The 15704-nt window shown below is 44.7% G+C and overlaps 3 protein-coding genes across 3 annotated transcripts; all 3 read left to right on the plus strand.

Moving 5' to 3' along the window:
* The first annotated feature begins 3177 nt into the window (after positions 1 to 3177).
* On the plus strand, positions 3178 to 3777 carry LOC138895238 (uncharacterized). The gene has a single exon (XM_070179910.1). It carries the CDS (start codon positions 3178 to 3180, stop codon positions 3775 to 3777), a length of 600 nt encoding a protein of 199 aa, XP_070036011.1.
* A 297-nt stretch (positions 3778 to 4074) lies between these two features.
* Positions 4075 to 4458, plus strand: LOC138895239 (uncharacterized). Its single transcript, XM_070179911.1, has one exon. It carries the CDS (start codon positions 4075 to 4077, stop codon positions 4456 to 4458), a length of 384 nt encoding a protein of 127 aa, XP_070036012.1.
* A 27-nt stretch (positions 4459 to 4485) lies between these two features.
* LOC138895240 (secreted RxLR effector protein 78-like) lies at positions 4486 to 4998 on the plus strand. The gene has a single exon (XM_070179912.1). The coding sequence runs from the start codon at positions 4486 to 4488 to the stop codon at positions 4996 to 4998; it is 513 nt and encodes a 170-aa protein (XP_070036013.1).
* Positions 4999 to 15704: the final 10706 nt, after the last annotated feature.

Below are 15704 nucleotides of genomic sequence, written 5' to 3' on the forward strand. Positions count from 1 at the left end.
CACATACGGTGAGTCTTATTTAGGGGGACAGGGTTCTAGAAAGCAAAATGACAGGTTTGGTCTGTCACGACCCAAAATCCACTATAGGTCGTGATGGCGCCTAACGCCGCCGTTAGGCAAGCCAACGGTGATTCACTAATTTAACTACTCATCTTAGTATTTGAAATCATAATTTTCCTTAATTGAGAAGTATAAAATAGAATTTATAGAGTGAATAAAAATGCTTACACTAGCCACCATAATGAGCACCCTGAAGGAAACACTCAAAACCCGGTGTCATAAGTGCATGAGTATCAACTAGGAAATATAATAAAATACAACATCTGTCTAGAATACAAATTAGACAGGAAAAATATAAATAACTCTGATAGGGACACTGTAGGCTGCGGAGCGTGACATGGAATGCAGTTCACGGCAAAGTCCCCACAATAGACGCGCCATTGATCCCAAACGACCATCAGACATATATGTACATGCACAAAAAGTGCAGCAAGTGTAGCATGAGTACGTAAATCAACGCGTACCTAGTAAGTATCTAGCCTAACCCCAGAGAAGTAGTAATGAGGGGTCGACATCGACACTTACTAGAAGTCCAATAAGACAGATATAGTAGGTGTAAACAGATGTGAATTAGAGTAAGTAAACGAAAATAACAAGTGTAAATACGTGGTATAACCCTCTTCTCAAAGATACCTCAAACTCTCAGCTAGTAGATACCTCCCCAATCGAAGTATATATAATATAGAGCTTACCAGATAGGTCGTCACAGCTCAATCAGGTGAAGCTCACAGATATGCTGACTCCTTGCCCATTATTACGCACGATTTCATAATAGTATTTCATAGAAATGTCAAGGCGTACGGACCGATCCATCATAACATTACCAAACCTTACCAAACCATAGATACATCTATTTGTTGCCGAGGCGAACGGCCCGCTCTCATGAGAGTGAGGTACATAAATCCTGTCATGTTGTATGACCCGATCCCATTAGTGTACAAACTGCCGAGGGTCGAATGGCACGAACCATAGATGTATCTATCCTGTTGAGGCAAACGGACCAATCCCATTAGAATAAGAAGTTTTGACGAGTCCTCGACCCCACTCACGAATAGTCAAGTGAGTTATAGATTGTATGGGAACTTTTCGATGAGAACGCATAACACAGGAGAATTTCATAAGGAGAGTACAATTATATAGCGGCTAATCATGAAGCTCGTCGAATCTCTACGATAGCAAGTCCATTACTCTACACAAGTCTAGTCTCAAGTCGCATCGTAGAAATAAAGGAATTTAATAGACAGGAAATAACTCAAGTAGTACAGCTATAGCATGGTGTGAGCCTAACTCTACCCGGACATAATATGAATCTAGCTACACACGGACTCTTGTCACTTTGTGCGTACGTAGCCCCCGCAATAAGTAACACATAACAAATACATCACCTGGGGGTAGTTTCCCCCTCACAAAGTTAGACAGGAGACTTACCTTGCTCCGAAATTCTATAACCGGCTCCAAAGCCTCTTTAACACCGCAAACCGATGCCAGTCGATCCAAAACTATTCAAACAATTGTGCAAACCAAGCAAAATATATTCTCATACCCATAATTAATCAATTTAAAAAATTCTCAACTCCGCTCGAAAAGTCGATAAAATTCAACCCTCGGGCCCACGTGCCTGAATTCCGAAACTTTTCGAAGATAAACCTTATCCATAACACCACGAACTAAAATATATAACTTATTCCAAATTCCATGTCCAATTTCGTGATAAAATTCTGAAAATACAAAATTCTAAGTTTTCTACCAAAAACCCGACATATCTACTAATTTCCATGTTTAAATAAACTCTACTTTTCTCTCTCCGACTTTTCTCTCTCTATCTCTGCGACGCACAACCCTAATGGTTACTTAACAACCGACGACCAGCACAGCCGCCGGCGACCACCTCCCCCCCAAGGTAAGTCTCCTTTCTCTCATCCCCATCTCTCTTCCCTTATCTCTCTCACATGCCTCATCTCTCTTTCCCGTCCCATTCTTCTTCCCCCCTCACTGCCGGCGCGACGTCGGCAACGCCTTTATCCCCCTACTCTGTACGGCCTTCCTCTCTCCTCCTAGTTCTGTGAAATATATCCTTAATTAATTACGTTTGAAAGGGCGTCAAAAGCTGGTCCAAACCTACAAATCCAATAATTCTTACTAAATATACCAAATGAATATAAAGCCGAAGCTTTATTAAAATCAACATTCTGACCTCAACTCATTTTTAGTCTCGTTGTCCACCCCCTTTGCTCTTCTCCCTTTCTTTCCTTCTTTTTTTCCTCTTCTTTGTACTTGTGTGTTATAGACTATTTGGACATTATCCCCCCACTATTTTTCTCCCCTTCTTTTCTCTTGTTTTCTCTTCTTTGCTTTTGTTGGGGCTCCACCAGTGGTAGCGGAGGCAGCACCTTTTTTTTGGTTTTGTCTTTCAGGTAATACGTGGTGGCTATTGGAGACGAGCGAGGAGTGGGCGCGCAAACATAGGAGGGTTGCTAGGGCAAGTAGCAGTAAGGGGCGGTGGAAAGTTGGACGTGAACGAGCCAGGTGCCACAACATCGTCGTGTATACCAAGACAACTTCCAGGTTCTATTCCCGGGTGTTGGTAGCTCCCGCTTTCCTATTCTCTTTTCTTTGTGTTCGTTAAACTATTGCCTTCTTAGTTCACATTAGTGTAAAGCATTCTATTAGCGTCAACTTTTTTTCTCCTAGTCTGGTTTGTTTGCCTGTTGTGTGTGAGTGATTCTCCTTAGTCTGTTGTAGGTATAGTGGTTGTAGTCTGGGATGGTAGAGTAAGTTCATGTCCTCGGGGAGGCTAGGGAGGTAAGGGGCACAACGGTGCCTATAGGTTGAGAATTGGGTCATGGAACATAGGTACATTGACGGGTAAGTCTATAGAGATGTCGAAGATCCTACAGAAAAGGAAGGTCAATATAGTGTGTGTCCAGGAGACTCGGTGGGTAGGATCGAGGGCAAGGAATGCAGACAAGTATAAGTTGTGGTACTCTGGAGTTCTGAAGGGTAAGAATGGTGTAGGCATTTTGGTGGATAGAAAACTTAGAGAGTTTGTGGTAGAGGTTAGGCAGGAGAATGATAGGTTAATGTCTATTAAGTTGGTGGTTAGATAGTGCACCCTAAATGTCGTTAGTGCGTATGCGCCACAAGAGGGCTTGGATGAGGAGGTTAAGAGGCGCTTCTGGGAGGGGTTGGATGAGATTGTGCATAGTATTCCACCTAATGAGATTGTGCAGCTTTGTTTTTGGGGATAGGAACGCAGGAGGTACTTTGCTGTTAGATTTCGCTAAGGCATTTGAACTGGTGATTGCTAATTCTAGTTTTCCGGAGAGGGAGGAGCATTTGGTTACTTTTCAGAATACGGTGGAGAAGACTCAGATTGACTATCTTCTCCTTAGGAGGTGCGATAGAGGGTTGTGTAAGGATTTTAAGGTTATCCCGAGTGAGACCCTCGCGACGCAGCATAGGCTCTTAGTGATGCACATCGGTATTATGATGAAGAGGAAGAAGAGGACAGCACGAGATCGACTGAGGATCAGGTGGGGAGCCTTGACTAAGGATAAAGTTCATGAGTTGGAAGTGAGGTTATCGGCTATGGGAGCATGGAGGAGTAGTGGTGATGCGAGCGATATGTGGTCAACGATAGCGGATTATATATGGGAGGCGGCGAGAGAGGTGTTGGGAGTCTTGAAGAGTTATGCTGGCGGGCACAAAGGCGACTAGTGGTTGAATGAAGTGGTACAAGGTAAAGTGGTAGTGAAGAAAGCAGTGTAATCGAAGTTAGTAGGGAGCACATGCGAGGTAGAGAGGATTGCGAATAGGGAGACGTATAAAGTAGCTAGGAAGAAGGCGAAACTGGCAGTCACGGAGGCTAAGACTGTGGATTTTAGTCGTCTATACGAGAAACTAGGGGCCAAAGGCGGGGAGAAGAAATTATTCTAGCTGGACGAGGTGAGAGAGAGGAAGGCTCGGGATCTGGACCAAGTGAGGTGCATCAAACATAAGGACGGTAGAGTATTGATGGGAGAGGTTCAGATTAAGCGGAGATGGAAGACTTACTTTCACAAACTTCTAAATGAAGAAGGGAATCAGAATATTGTGCTAGGCGAATTGGGAAATTTTGAGAGTCACCGCGATATTAGGTACTGTAGGCGCATCAAGGTTGAGGAGGTCATGGGGGCTATGCGTAAGATGAGCAGGGGCAAAGCTACCGGGGCTGACAAGATTCCAGTAGAATTTTGGAGGTGTGCGGGTAGAGCAGGTTTGGAGTGGCTGACTGGGTTGTTTAATGTTATTTTCAGGACGAAGAAGATGCTGGACGAGTGGAGGTGGAGTACTATGAAAGTTTGGGAGAGGGTGGTAGAAGCGAGGGTGAGGAGGATGGTGTCTGTATTAGACAAGTAGTTTGGGTTCATGTTGGGTCGTTCTACCATGGAAGCTATCCACCTTATTAGGAGGTTGGTGGAACAATACAGGGATAGGAAGAAGGATCTGCACATGGTGTTTATTGATCTGGATAAAGCATATGACAAGGTTCCTAGAGAGGTTCTTTGGAGATGCCTAGAGGATAAAGGCATGCAGGTTGCTTACATTAGGGCGATTAAGGACATGTATAATGGAGCTAAGACTCGAGTTAGGACAGTGGGAGGCGAATCTGAGCATTTTCTGGCTGTTATGGGGTTACACCAAGGATCTGCGCTCAGCCCATTCTTATTTGCTCTGGTGATGGACGCACTGACACACTGTATTCAAGGAGAGGTGCCATGGTGTATATTATTCATTGATGACATTGTTCTGATTGACGAGACGCGGAGTGGCATTAACGAGAGGCTGGAGATTTGGATACAGGCCCTTGAGTCTAAGGGTTTCAGGTTTAACAGTATGAAACGGAATATCTTGAGTGCAAGTTCAGTGTCGAGCCAAGGGAAGGGGGCATGGAAGTGAGGCTTGGATCGCAGGTCATTTCCAAGAGTGGCAGTTTCAAGTACCTTGGGTCGGTTATCCAGGGGGATGGGGAGATCTATGAGGATGTCACACACCGTATAGGGGTGGGGTGGATGAAATAAAGGTTAGCATCTGGAGTCCTGTGTGAATAGAAAGTGCCACCGCTACTCAAAGGAAAGTTTTATAAAGCGGTGGCTAGACCGGCCATGTTGTATGGGGCGGAGTGTTGGCTAGTTAAGAACTCACATATACAGAAGATGAAAGTAGCAAAATGAGGATGTTGCGGTGGATGTGCGGTCACACTAGGATGGATATGATTAGGAATGAAGACATCCGAGAGAAGGTGGGCATGGCTCCCATTGATGGCAAGATGCGGGAGGCGAGGCTCAGATGGTTCGGACACGTTCAGAGGAGAAGCTTGGATGCCCTGGTAAAGAGGTGCGAGCGACTGGAATTGTTGGGTACGAGGAGAGGTAAAGGGCGACCTAAGAAGTATTGGGGAGAGGTGATCAGGCGGGATATGGTGAGTTTTCATATCTCCGAGGACATAGCACTCGATAGAAAGTTATGGAGGTCGAGCATTAAGGTTGTAGGTTAGGATGTAGTTGAGCATATTTAGTCTACCAGTGTGAGACTAGGCTGATAGGATTTAGTCTTAGACTGCTAGTGGTCATTGTTGTGTCTACACTACTCTTCCGTTTTCATAGTGTCGGGCCTTATTTACTGGTTATTATTTCTACTTTCCATCTATTCACTAGTTCTTGTGATGTTATTATTACTATGGATTGTTTTTGTTGATGGTACTGATATATTGTCTCTTTTCTCTTTTCTCTTTCCTCTTTTCGTCTTTTTGAGCCGAGGGTCTATCGGAAATAGCCTCTCTACCCCCTCTGGGTAGAGGTAAGGTTTGCGTACACACTACCCTCCCCAGACCCCACTTGTGGAATTTTTCAGGTCGTTGTTGTTGTTGTTCCATGTTTAAATCCCTTTACAAACCATATATTCAACTTGTAATAGTTGGGAATCACTTACCTTGTGTTGCTTGATGAAAAGCCTCCCCTGGTCCAAATCTCGTTCTTAAAAGAACACAATGCCCAGCGACCTCTCACACCTGCGGCCACTTGACCGCTTCTGCAGCTCCGCAAGTGCGGCTAAAATACCGCTTATGTGGTCATCCATCAGCCCCATATGCCTTCGCATCTGCATAAAAGACTTCGCTTTTGCGGAGTTGCACCTGCGACCAACAATTCACTTCTGCGGTCCCGCGGTGTGGCACAAACCTTGCACCTGCGCCTCCAGCCTACCTCACTCCCTACCACTTCTGCGAGCACAGGGTTGCTTCTGCGGTCTCGTAGATGCGGAAAAATCTTCGCACCTGCGGCCACTGCCAGTTCCTTCCCATTTTGCTTCTGCGAGCTCGACCTCGCTTCTGCGACCAAAACATCGCAGAAGCGATTACACCAGTTGCTGCCCAGCTTCAGCATTTCTTAAGTCCAAAACTCAATCTGTTAACCATCCGGAATCCACCCAAGGCACTCGGGACCTTAACCAAATATACCAACACTTCCCAAAATACAATACAAACTTAGTTGAAGCCTTCAATCACGTCAAATAACATCAAAATCATGAGTCGCGCCTCGAATCAAACTTATAAATTTCCAAATCCTATATCTTATGCCGTATCAAATCAAGTACGATTGACCTAACATTTTTCACACAAGTCATAATCGACATTACGGACCTACTCCCACTTCCGGAATCAGAATCCGACCACGATATCAAAAAGTGCCCTCCCGGTCAAACTTCCCAAAAATCATCCAATTTCTAACATTCGCCAATTGGCGCCGAAATAACCTACGGACCTCCAAATTGACATCCGGTAATACTCCCAAGACAAAAATTATCATACAAACCTGTTGGAACCTTTAAATCCCGATTCCGAGGTCGTTTACCCAAATGTCACACCTTAGTCAGTTCTTCCAACTTAAAGCTTCCGAAACTAGAATTTTTCCTTTCAAATCAACTCTGAACTTCCGGAAATTTAATTCCGGCAACACGTTCCAGTCAATATACCTGAAGTGAAGCTACTCAAGGCCTCAGACCGCTGAACGATGCACTAGAGCTCGAAATGACCGGTCGGGTCGTTACAGGGTCATTACACTCTCCACCTCTTAAACAAACGTTCATCATCGAACGGGTCTAGAATCATACCTGGAGTGCTAAACAAGTATGGATATCTATTCCACATGTCCTTATCGGTCTCCCAAGTTGCCTCTTCGACTAGTTGACCCCCTCCACTGAACCTTTACTGTGAAAATCATCTTGGACCTCAACTGGCGAACCAGTCTGTCCACAATGGCAGTTGGCTCCTCCTCATAACCCAGGCTCTCATCTAACTGAACCATGTTATAGTCCAACACATGCGACCTGTCGGTATGATATCTCCGGAGCATAGACACATGGAAAACTGGACGAACTCTCGATAGGCTGGGAGGCAAAGCAAGCTCATAAGCAACCTCCCCAACTAGTCTCAACACCTCAAATGGGCCTATAAACCTTGGGCTCAACTTTCCCTTCTTTCCGAACCTCATGATCCCCTTCATCAGCGAGACTTTCAAGAGAACCTTCTCGCCTACCATAAACGATAAATCACGCATTTTCTGATCCACGTAACTCTTTGGCCTGGACTGTGTTGTGTGAAGCCGCTACTAAATCAACTTTACCTTTTCCAAGGCATCCCTCACTAAATCAGTACCATATAACTTAGCCTCACTGGGCTCAAACATCCGATGGGAGAACGACATCGTCGTCCATATAAATCCTCAAATGGAGCTATCTTGATACTGGACTGATAACAGTTATTGTAAGAGAACTCGGCCAAAGGCAAGAATTGATCACACTGCCCTCTGAAGTCAATCACACAAGCTCTGAGCATATCCTCCAAGATCTGGACTGTCCGCTCCGACTGCCCGTCGGTCTACGGATGAAAGGCTGTGTTGAGCTCTACCTAGGTTCCCAACTCACTCTGCATTGCCCTCCAAAAATGTGAAGTAAACTGAGTGTCTCTATCTGATATAATGGAAACAGGTACACCATGCAACCGAACAATCTCATGAATAAAAATCTAGGCCAACCATTTTGAAGAGTATGTGGTCACAACCGGAACAAAATGTGCCGACTTGGTCAACCTATCGACAATGACCCAAATAGCATCAAACGTCTGCAAAGTCTGCGGCAACCCAACTACAAAGTCCATAGTAATGTGCTCCCATTTCCACTCAGGTATAGTCATCTGCTGGAGTAGGCCACCTGGTCACTGATGCTCATACTTGACCTGCAATTTAGGCACCTCGTCACATACTCGACTATGTCTTTCATCTGATGCCAATAATAATATTGCCTCAGGTCACGATACATCTTCGTTGCACCTGGATGAATAGAATACCGAGAAATGTGTGCCTCATCTAGGATCTTCTCCCTCAAGCCATCAACATTAGGAACACATAGGCGACCCTGGAGTCGCAGAACACCATCCTCACCGATAGTAACCTACTTGGCACCACCCTGTAGTACCGTCTCCCTGAGAACCGACAAGTGCAGATCATCAAACTGACGAGCTTGATCTGCTCGAATAGTGAGGACTGAGCAATGACACACGCAAGAACTTGGCTGGGCTCTGAAATATCCAACCTCACAAGTCTGTTAGCCAAGGACTGAATGTCCAAATCTAGTGGCCTTTCCTTTGCTGAAATAGATGCCAAACTACCCACACTCTCCGCCTTTCTACTCAAGGCATCCGCAACTATATTAGCATTGCCCAGGTGATAAAGGATGGTGATATCATACTCCTTTAGTAACTCAAGCCACCTGCGCTGCCTCAAATTGAGATCTCTCTGCTTGAACAAGTGCTAGAAGCTGCGATGATCGGTGTAAACCTCACAGGACACCCTATAAAGATAATGCCTCCAGATCTTAAGAGCATGAACAATCACGGCCAACTCCATATCGTGTACAGGGTAATTCTTCTCATGGGGATTCATGACATGAAGCAAATGCAATAACTCGCCCTTCCTGCATTAATACACTACCCAAACCAACGCGTGAAGCATCGCAATACACAATATACATCCATGAATCGGAAGGCAACACTAACACTGGTGTTGAAGTCAATGCGGTCTTGAGCTTCTGAAAGCTCGTCTCGCAATCATCGGACCATCAGAACGGAGCACCCTTCTAGGTCAATCTAGTCAAAGGTGATGCAATATATGAGAAAGCCTCTACAAACCAACGATAATAACTTGTTAACCCCAAGAAGCTCCTAATCTCAGTCGATGTGGTAGGACGAGGCCAACTCTGAACTAGCTCGATCTTCATGGAATCAACCTTAATACCCTTGCCTGTTACAACATGTCCCAAGAATGCCATAGAATCTAGCCAGAACTCACACTTGGAGAACTTAGCATATAGCTTCTGTTCCCGCAAGGTCCGAAGTACCACGCTCAGATGCTGCTCGTGCTCTTCCATGCTACACGAGTAGATCAAAATGTCATCAATGAAGACAATGACAAATGAATCAATATACGGCCTGAACACCTTGTTCATCAAATCCATAAATGCCGTCGGGGAATTAGTCAAGCCAAAGGACATCACTAGAAACTCATAATCGCCATATCTAGTCCGGAAAGTCGTCTTTGGGACATCGGAATCCTGAATCTTTAGCTGATGGTATACCGATCTCAAGTCGATCTTAGAGAACACCCTAACACCCTGCAACTGGTCAAACAAATCATCAATACGCGGTAATTGGTACTTGTTCTTAATGGTAAATTTATTCAACTGGTGGTAATCAATGCACATCCGCATAGTCCCATCTTTCTTCTTCACAAATAACACTAGTACACCCCAAGGCGATACACTCGGTCTGACGAACCCCTTTGCTAGCAACTCCTCAAGCTGTTCTTTCAACTCCTTCAACTCTTTCGGAGCTATGCGGTATTGTGAGATAGAGATAGGCTGGGTACCTGGAGCTAAATCAACACAGAAATCGATTTCACGATACGGAGGCATGCCTGGAATATTATAAGGAAACACATCGGAGAACTCCCAAACCACGGGTACTGAATCAATCGCCGGAGTCTCTACAGTAGTATCCCGCACATAAGCGAGATAATCCAAATACCCTTTCTCGACCATGTGTCGAGTCTTCAGGAAGGAGATAACCCGGCTAAATGTACTGACGGACGAACCCTTCCACTCCAATCTAGGCAATTCTGGCATCGCCAAGGTAACAGTATTGGCATAGAAATCAAGGATGGCATGATATGGAGACAACCAATCCATGCCCAAGATGACCTCAAAGTCGGTCATACCAAGTATCATAACCACAAAAAGAAACAATGCAGGACCGACAGATCCGATCCCCAACAACATAATCGCCCACTAGAGTGGACACATAAATAGGAGTACCCAAGGAATCCCGAGCAACACCCAGGAAATGAGCAAACAGAGATGAAACATACGAATAGGTAGACCCTGGATCAAATAGTACCGAGGCATCCCTACCGCAGACAGAAATAATACTTGTGATCATGACATTTGAGGCCACTGCATTTGGTCTGGACGGAAAAGCATAGAATCTAGAATGAGCGCCACCTGACTGGCCTTCTCCTGTCCTACTTCCACCTCTAGGACGGCCCCTACCCACCTTTCCTCCGCCTCTGGGTAGCCGAACGGCTGGTGAGGCAGATGGTGCTATAATTATAGGATGGTGTCCCTACTGCACTGTCTTGCCCCAAAGTCTGGGACAAAACCTCTTTATGTGGCCAGGATCCCCACACTTATAACAACCTTTCGAAACGGCGGACTACTGGCCGGAGGCCTGACCCTGGTGGCCTGAATACCTACTGGAGGAACCCTGGATGGCTGGTGGCCGGTAGGAACTCTCTGGCATGGCGCTCAAATAGGGCAGCACTGGGGCAACCCTAGGAGGCCGTGGTGCTAGATATGTGGTCCTACTAGACTGATCCCTCATAAACCCTGGATGGCTGGTGGCCGGTAGGAACTCTTTGGCATGGCGCTCAAATAGGGCAGCACTGGCAACCCTAGGAGGCCGTGGTGTTAGATATGTGGGCCTACTAGACTGATCCCTCATGAACTAACCCCTGCCCCCAGTTGGGGCACTACTAAACTCTCCAGAATACCGAAATCGTTTATACCTCTTAGCCTGCTCCCGACCACGCTGACGTGCACCCTCGATCCTCTGAGCTATCTCTACAACTAGCTCGTAAGAAATCCCCATCTCAACCTCTCGGGCCATAGTGGCCTGACTAGCCGAGTGTAAACCTGCAACAAACCTCTGCACTCTCTCTACATTGGTCAAAAGTATCATAAGTGCATGGCGAGACAACTCAGAATATCTTGCCTCATAGTCGGTCACCGACATCTGGCCCTGCTGGAGCTGCTCGAACTGAAATCGCAACTCTTCCCTCTGAGAGAATGGAATATACTTGCCCAAGAAGAGGCGTGCGAACTGGTCCCAAGTCATGGGAGGAGAACCTGCTGGTCTGCCGAGAAGATATGACTGCCACCACCTACGGGCCCTGCCCTCCAGCTGGAAGGTAGTAAAATCCACCCCATGAGACTCCAATATCCTTAAGTTGTGCAGTCTGTCCCTGCAACGGTTAATAAAGTCCTGGGGGTCCTCGTGTCGCTCACCTCCAAAGACAAGAGGTTGTAGCCTAATCCATCTGTCTAATAGCCGATGTGGATCACTGGCCGCAACTAGTATGGGCTCAGGTACAGCTGCTATAACTGGCTGAGCTCCACCCACGGGTAGTGTGCCCGGGGTCTGATATACGGCAAATGTATGCCCTGGAGCCTGAGCGGTAGGGGTCTGTGCTCCCCCTCCCAAGTAGATGTAGCAGGGTCTGCTATAAATATACCAGCCTGAGTCATAGAATCCATGAACTGTAGCATAAATCCCATGACGTCCTGGAATCCTGATGCGGACAAGAAATCCACCGGGGCTGGTCCTACTGTAGGCACCTCACCCTACTCTTCAATAATGGGATCCTTTACTGGATCCACTAGTGGTGTAACTAGAGAAACTCTAGGATGCCCTTGTCCTCTACCATGAACTGGATCCCTCTCTCGGCCTCTAGCAACAGGGGGAACAGCTTTTCCATGGTATGGAACATCCGTTGTGCGCGTTCTCACAATCTGTGAGAGAATGAGAGAAAGAAATACTTAGTACTACATCAACTGCACGATAGGAGATGAAGAAAGAGTAGTTTCCTAACACCCTATAGCCTCTCGAAGATAAGTACGGCCGTCTCCACACCGATCGGCAAGACTCTATTTGGCTAGCTTATAACTTGTGAGACCTCCGTGAACCTAGTGCTCTGATACCATGTTGTCATGACCCAATTTCTCCTATAGGCCGTGATGGTGCCTAACATTGCCGCTAGGTAAGCCTACGATGAATTTACTACGTGATTTATTCTTTTAAACAATTTCTAAGTAATTAAATTCCATTTGCTTAGAAACCTTAGGAATAGAGAGTCAAATGATTAAAATGAAAGCATCTGAACGCAAGTATAAATATGTAAATATCCCAAAACCATAAAGTCTACTAGAGTGTGTGCCAAGACCTGGTGTCACAAGTGTATGAGCACTAGTAGAATATACAAAACTCTAACTACTGTCTGAAATAACATAGACAGAAAATAAGTACAAAAGAAAGGCTCTAGGTGCTGCAGAACGACTCAAGATGCAACTCATCACTAGGCCTCCGTGTAACAAGGGTGTGCGCCGGTAGGACCGGCAGATGCACCTGCCTCAGATCTTTCACTGTTAGTACAGAAGTGTAGCGTGAGTACATAAACAACATGTACCCAGTAAGTATCAAGTCTAACCTCGGAGAAGTAGTGACGAGGGGTCGACATCAACATCGACACTTACTATGGACTATAAATAAAATGCGAAAATCATAAATAAGCATAGATTATGTAAGCAATTAATACAACACAGTAACAAGCAATGAATAATAATTTCCTCCACTAACAATAAATTTTGAATCAATTCCTGTTATTTAAATAATTGTAACTGCCCAAACCATAAATTAATATCAAGTAAAAGTTAAGCTCCGAGTATTGTAACGTCGAGGTCGTACGGCCCGATCCAGAAATATATTGTGCACTGTCGAGGGTCGAACGGCACGAACCATAGATGTATCTATTAACATGCTGAGACAAACGGCCCGCTCCCATGAGAGTAGAGGAATTTTTACTTCGCTCGCGGAAATACTTGTGATGCGAGTGAACATAGATTTCTCAAAGCTATTATAAAATTCTTCCATTCTTTTCCACACATAAGAAGTTTAAACAGGAGACTTTAAATCTTAGAATCCTTAATCTCAGCTCTAGTTAAGACGATTAATAGGTATGATCAACATAATAGAGCAAATAAGCCATGGTGTAAGCCTAAGACTACCCGGACATCATATAGAATATAGCTATGCACGGACTCTCATCACCTAGTGCGTACGTAGCTCCCCACACATACAATTAACAACAAAATAAGCCTAATGGGATGAGTTCTCTCTTACAAGGTTAGGCAAGAGACTTACATCATTCTCAAGCTCACTCTCTATCCATGAATATGCTTTAAATCCTCAACTCATTGCCAAACGACCCAAAACTAGTCAAATGTTATATAAATTAATCAATACATGCTCAAGAGTTCATAATTTAACTATTAGAGTAATTACCCAACCCAAATTGGAAGATTCCTAAAATTCACCCCCCAGGCCCACATACCCGGATTTCAAAAATGTTCAAAGAAAGTTTTTACCCGTAACCTAACGAACTCAAATATATAGTTTTCACTCAATCCCATAACCATTTTCGTGGTTAAATCTCATTTTTATCAAAACCTAGGTTTTTCATCTAAACCTATCATTTTCACAAATTTACATGTTAAAATCTACCCCTAATCTATGTATTTAACTTATATTAGATAGAAGTTACTTACCTTCAAGTTGCTAGGTGAATACGCCTCTTAAGAAGCTCCAAAATCACCCAAAAGTGCAATAAATAGTCTCAAAAATAGCTGAGTCCCGCCTTAAATTAAGGTTCTGCCCAGCAGGACTTTCGCACCTGCGGTCCCTGGGCCGCACCTGCGGTACCTCTTCTGCGGAAATCGGTGCACTTCTGCGGAACTCCTCAGGCCTAACATTGGTCGCTTTTGCAGACAGGATCTCGCTTCTGCGGAAGTCGAAGCGCATTTGCGGCTTCTTCGCACTTTCGGGCGAACCTTCATAAAAGCGAGGCCACTTATGCGCATGTCTCTCCGCTTCAGTGGACCACTGGACAGCAGCCCCAAAATCGCTTATGTGGCCACAGTTATGCACCTGCGGGCTCGCACCTGCGGCCCAAAGCTCACAGGTGTGGGTATACCAGAATTGGTGCACCAGTAACCCCTTTGAGTCAAAATTCAATCTGTGCATCGCCCGGATTGCACCCGAGGCCCCCGAGGCTTCGTCCAAATATACCAACAAGTTCATAAACATGAGATGGACTTGATCGAACCCTCGAAACACGGAAAACAATACCAAAACTAAGAATCACAACCCAAACCAAATCGATTCAGCTTATAAACTTCAAGTTCTTCCAATTAGCTCCAAACGCGCTGAATCATACCTAAACTACTCGGAATGACACCAAATTTTGCGTGCAACTCTTAAATCACCATACGGAACTATTCCCAGGCTTGGAATCCCAAACGAACCTCGATAACACCAAAACCTAATCTAAACCAAATTTAAAGAACATTAAAACCTTCAAGGTGCCGACTATCAACCTTAAGCGCCGAAATGCTTCCCGGTCATCCAAAACCCGGTCTGCATATACGTCCAAGTCCAAAATTATCATACGAACCTATTGGAACTGTCAAATCCCGATTCCGAGGTTGTTTACTCAAAATATTGACCAAAGTCAAACTTAGCCATTTAAAAGCCAACTGAGGAACCAAGTGTTCTGATTTCAACCTGAACCCTTCCAAGTCCCGGACTAACCATTCTCGCAAGTCATAAAACAGTAAAAGCACATACGAGAGTCTTATTTAGGGGGACAGAAATCTAGAAAGCAAAACGACCGATCGGGTGATTATAATGGTCAGACAATAGTGAGACCTTAAGGACTATGCTCCAAAATCTTAGATATAATACTCTTACAAATTTTAGATGGTATAAGGATGTTTTCCTATATAGAGTAATGGAATTACTAGAGTGTAATAGCACTCACTGAAAGTTCAAATTTAATGATGGACTCCCAATACTCTTTGCTGAAAGAGTTAGAAAAACTCTTCGTGGAACAACAGTGAGTATAGATTATAATAGCTATTCCTATGGAAAGCTTATTAGTGTATGAACACAATAAGGCTTAGCTCTGTGCAATGAGATTAAGTTAAGCCAGAAAATTAAGAAACATCGTCTTAATGAAAGACAACAGTTAGGAGAATTATGTGATCAATAGAGGATCCACTGATAAGAGATTTGAGCGGAAAGATAATAGAAGAAAGGCTTATAAGCATAGAAAGGATTTTATAAAATCCAATACGCCTAATGCATGTTATAAATGTGGCAGAGTAGGTCATTATGCTAGAGATTGCAAAGTCAAGGATAGGATTAAAAACCTTGACCTAGATGA

This window comes from Nicotiana tomentosiformis, chromosome 7 (assembly GCF_000390325.3).
Source record: "Nicotiana tomentosiformis chromosome 7, ASM39032v3, whole genome shotgun sequence".
NCBI lineage: Eukaryota > Viridiplantae > Streptophyta > Magnoliopsida > Solanales > Solanaceae > Nicotiana > Nicotiana tomentosiformis.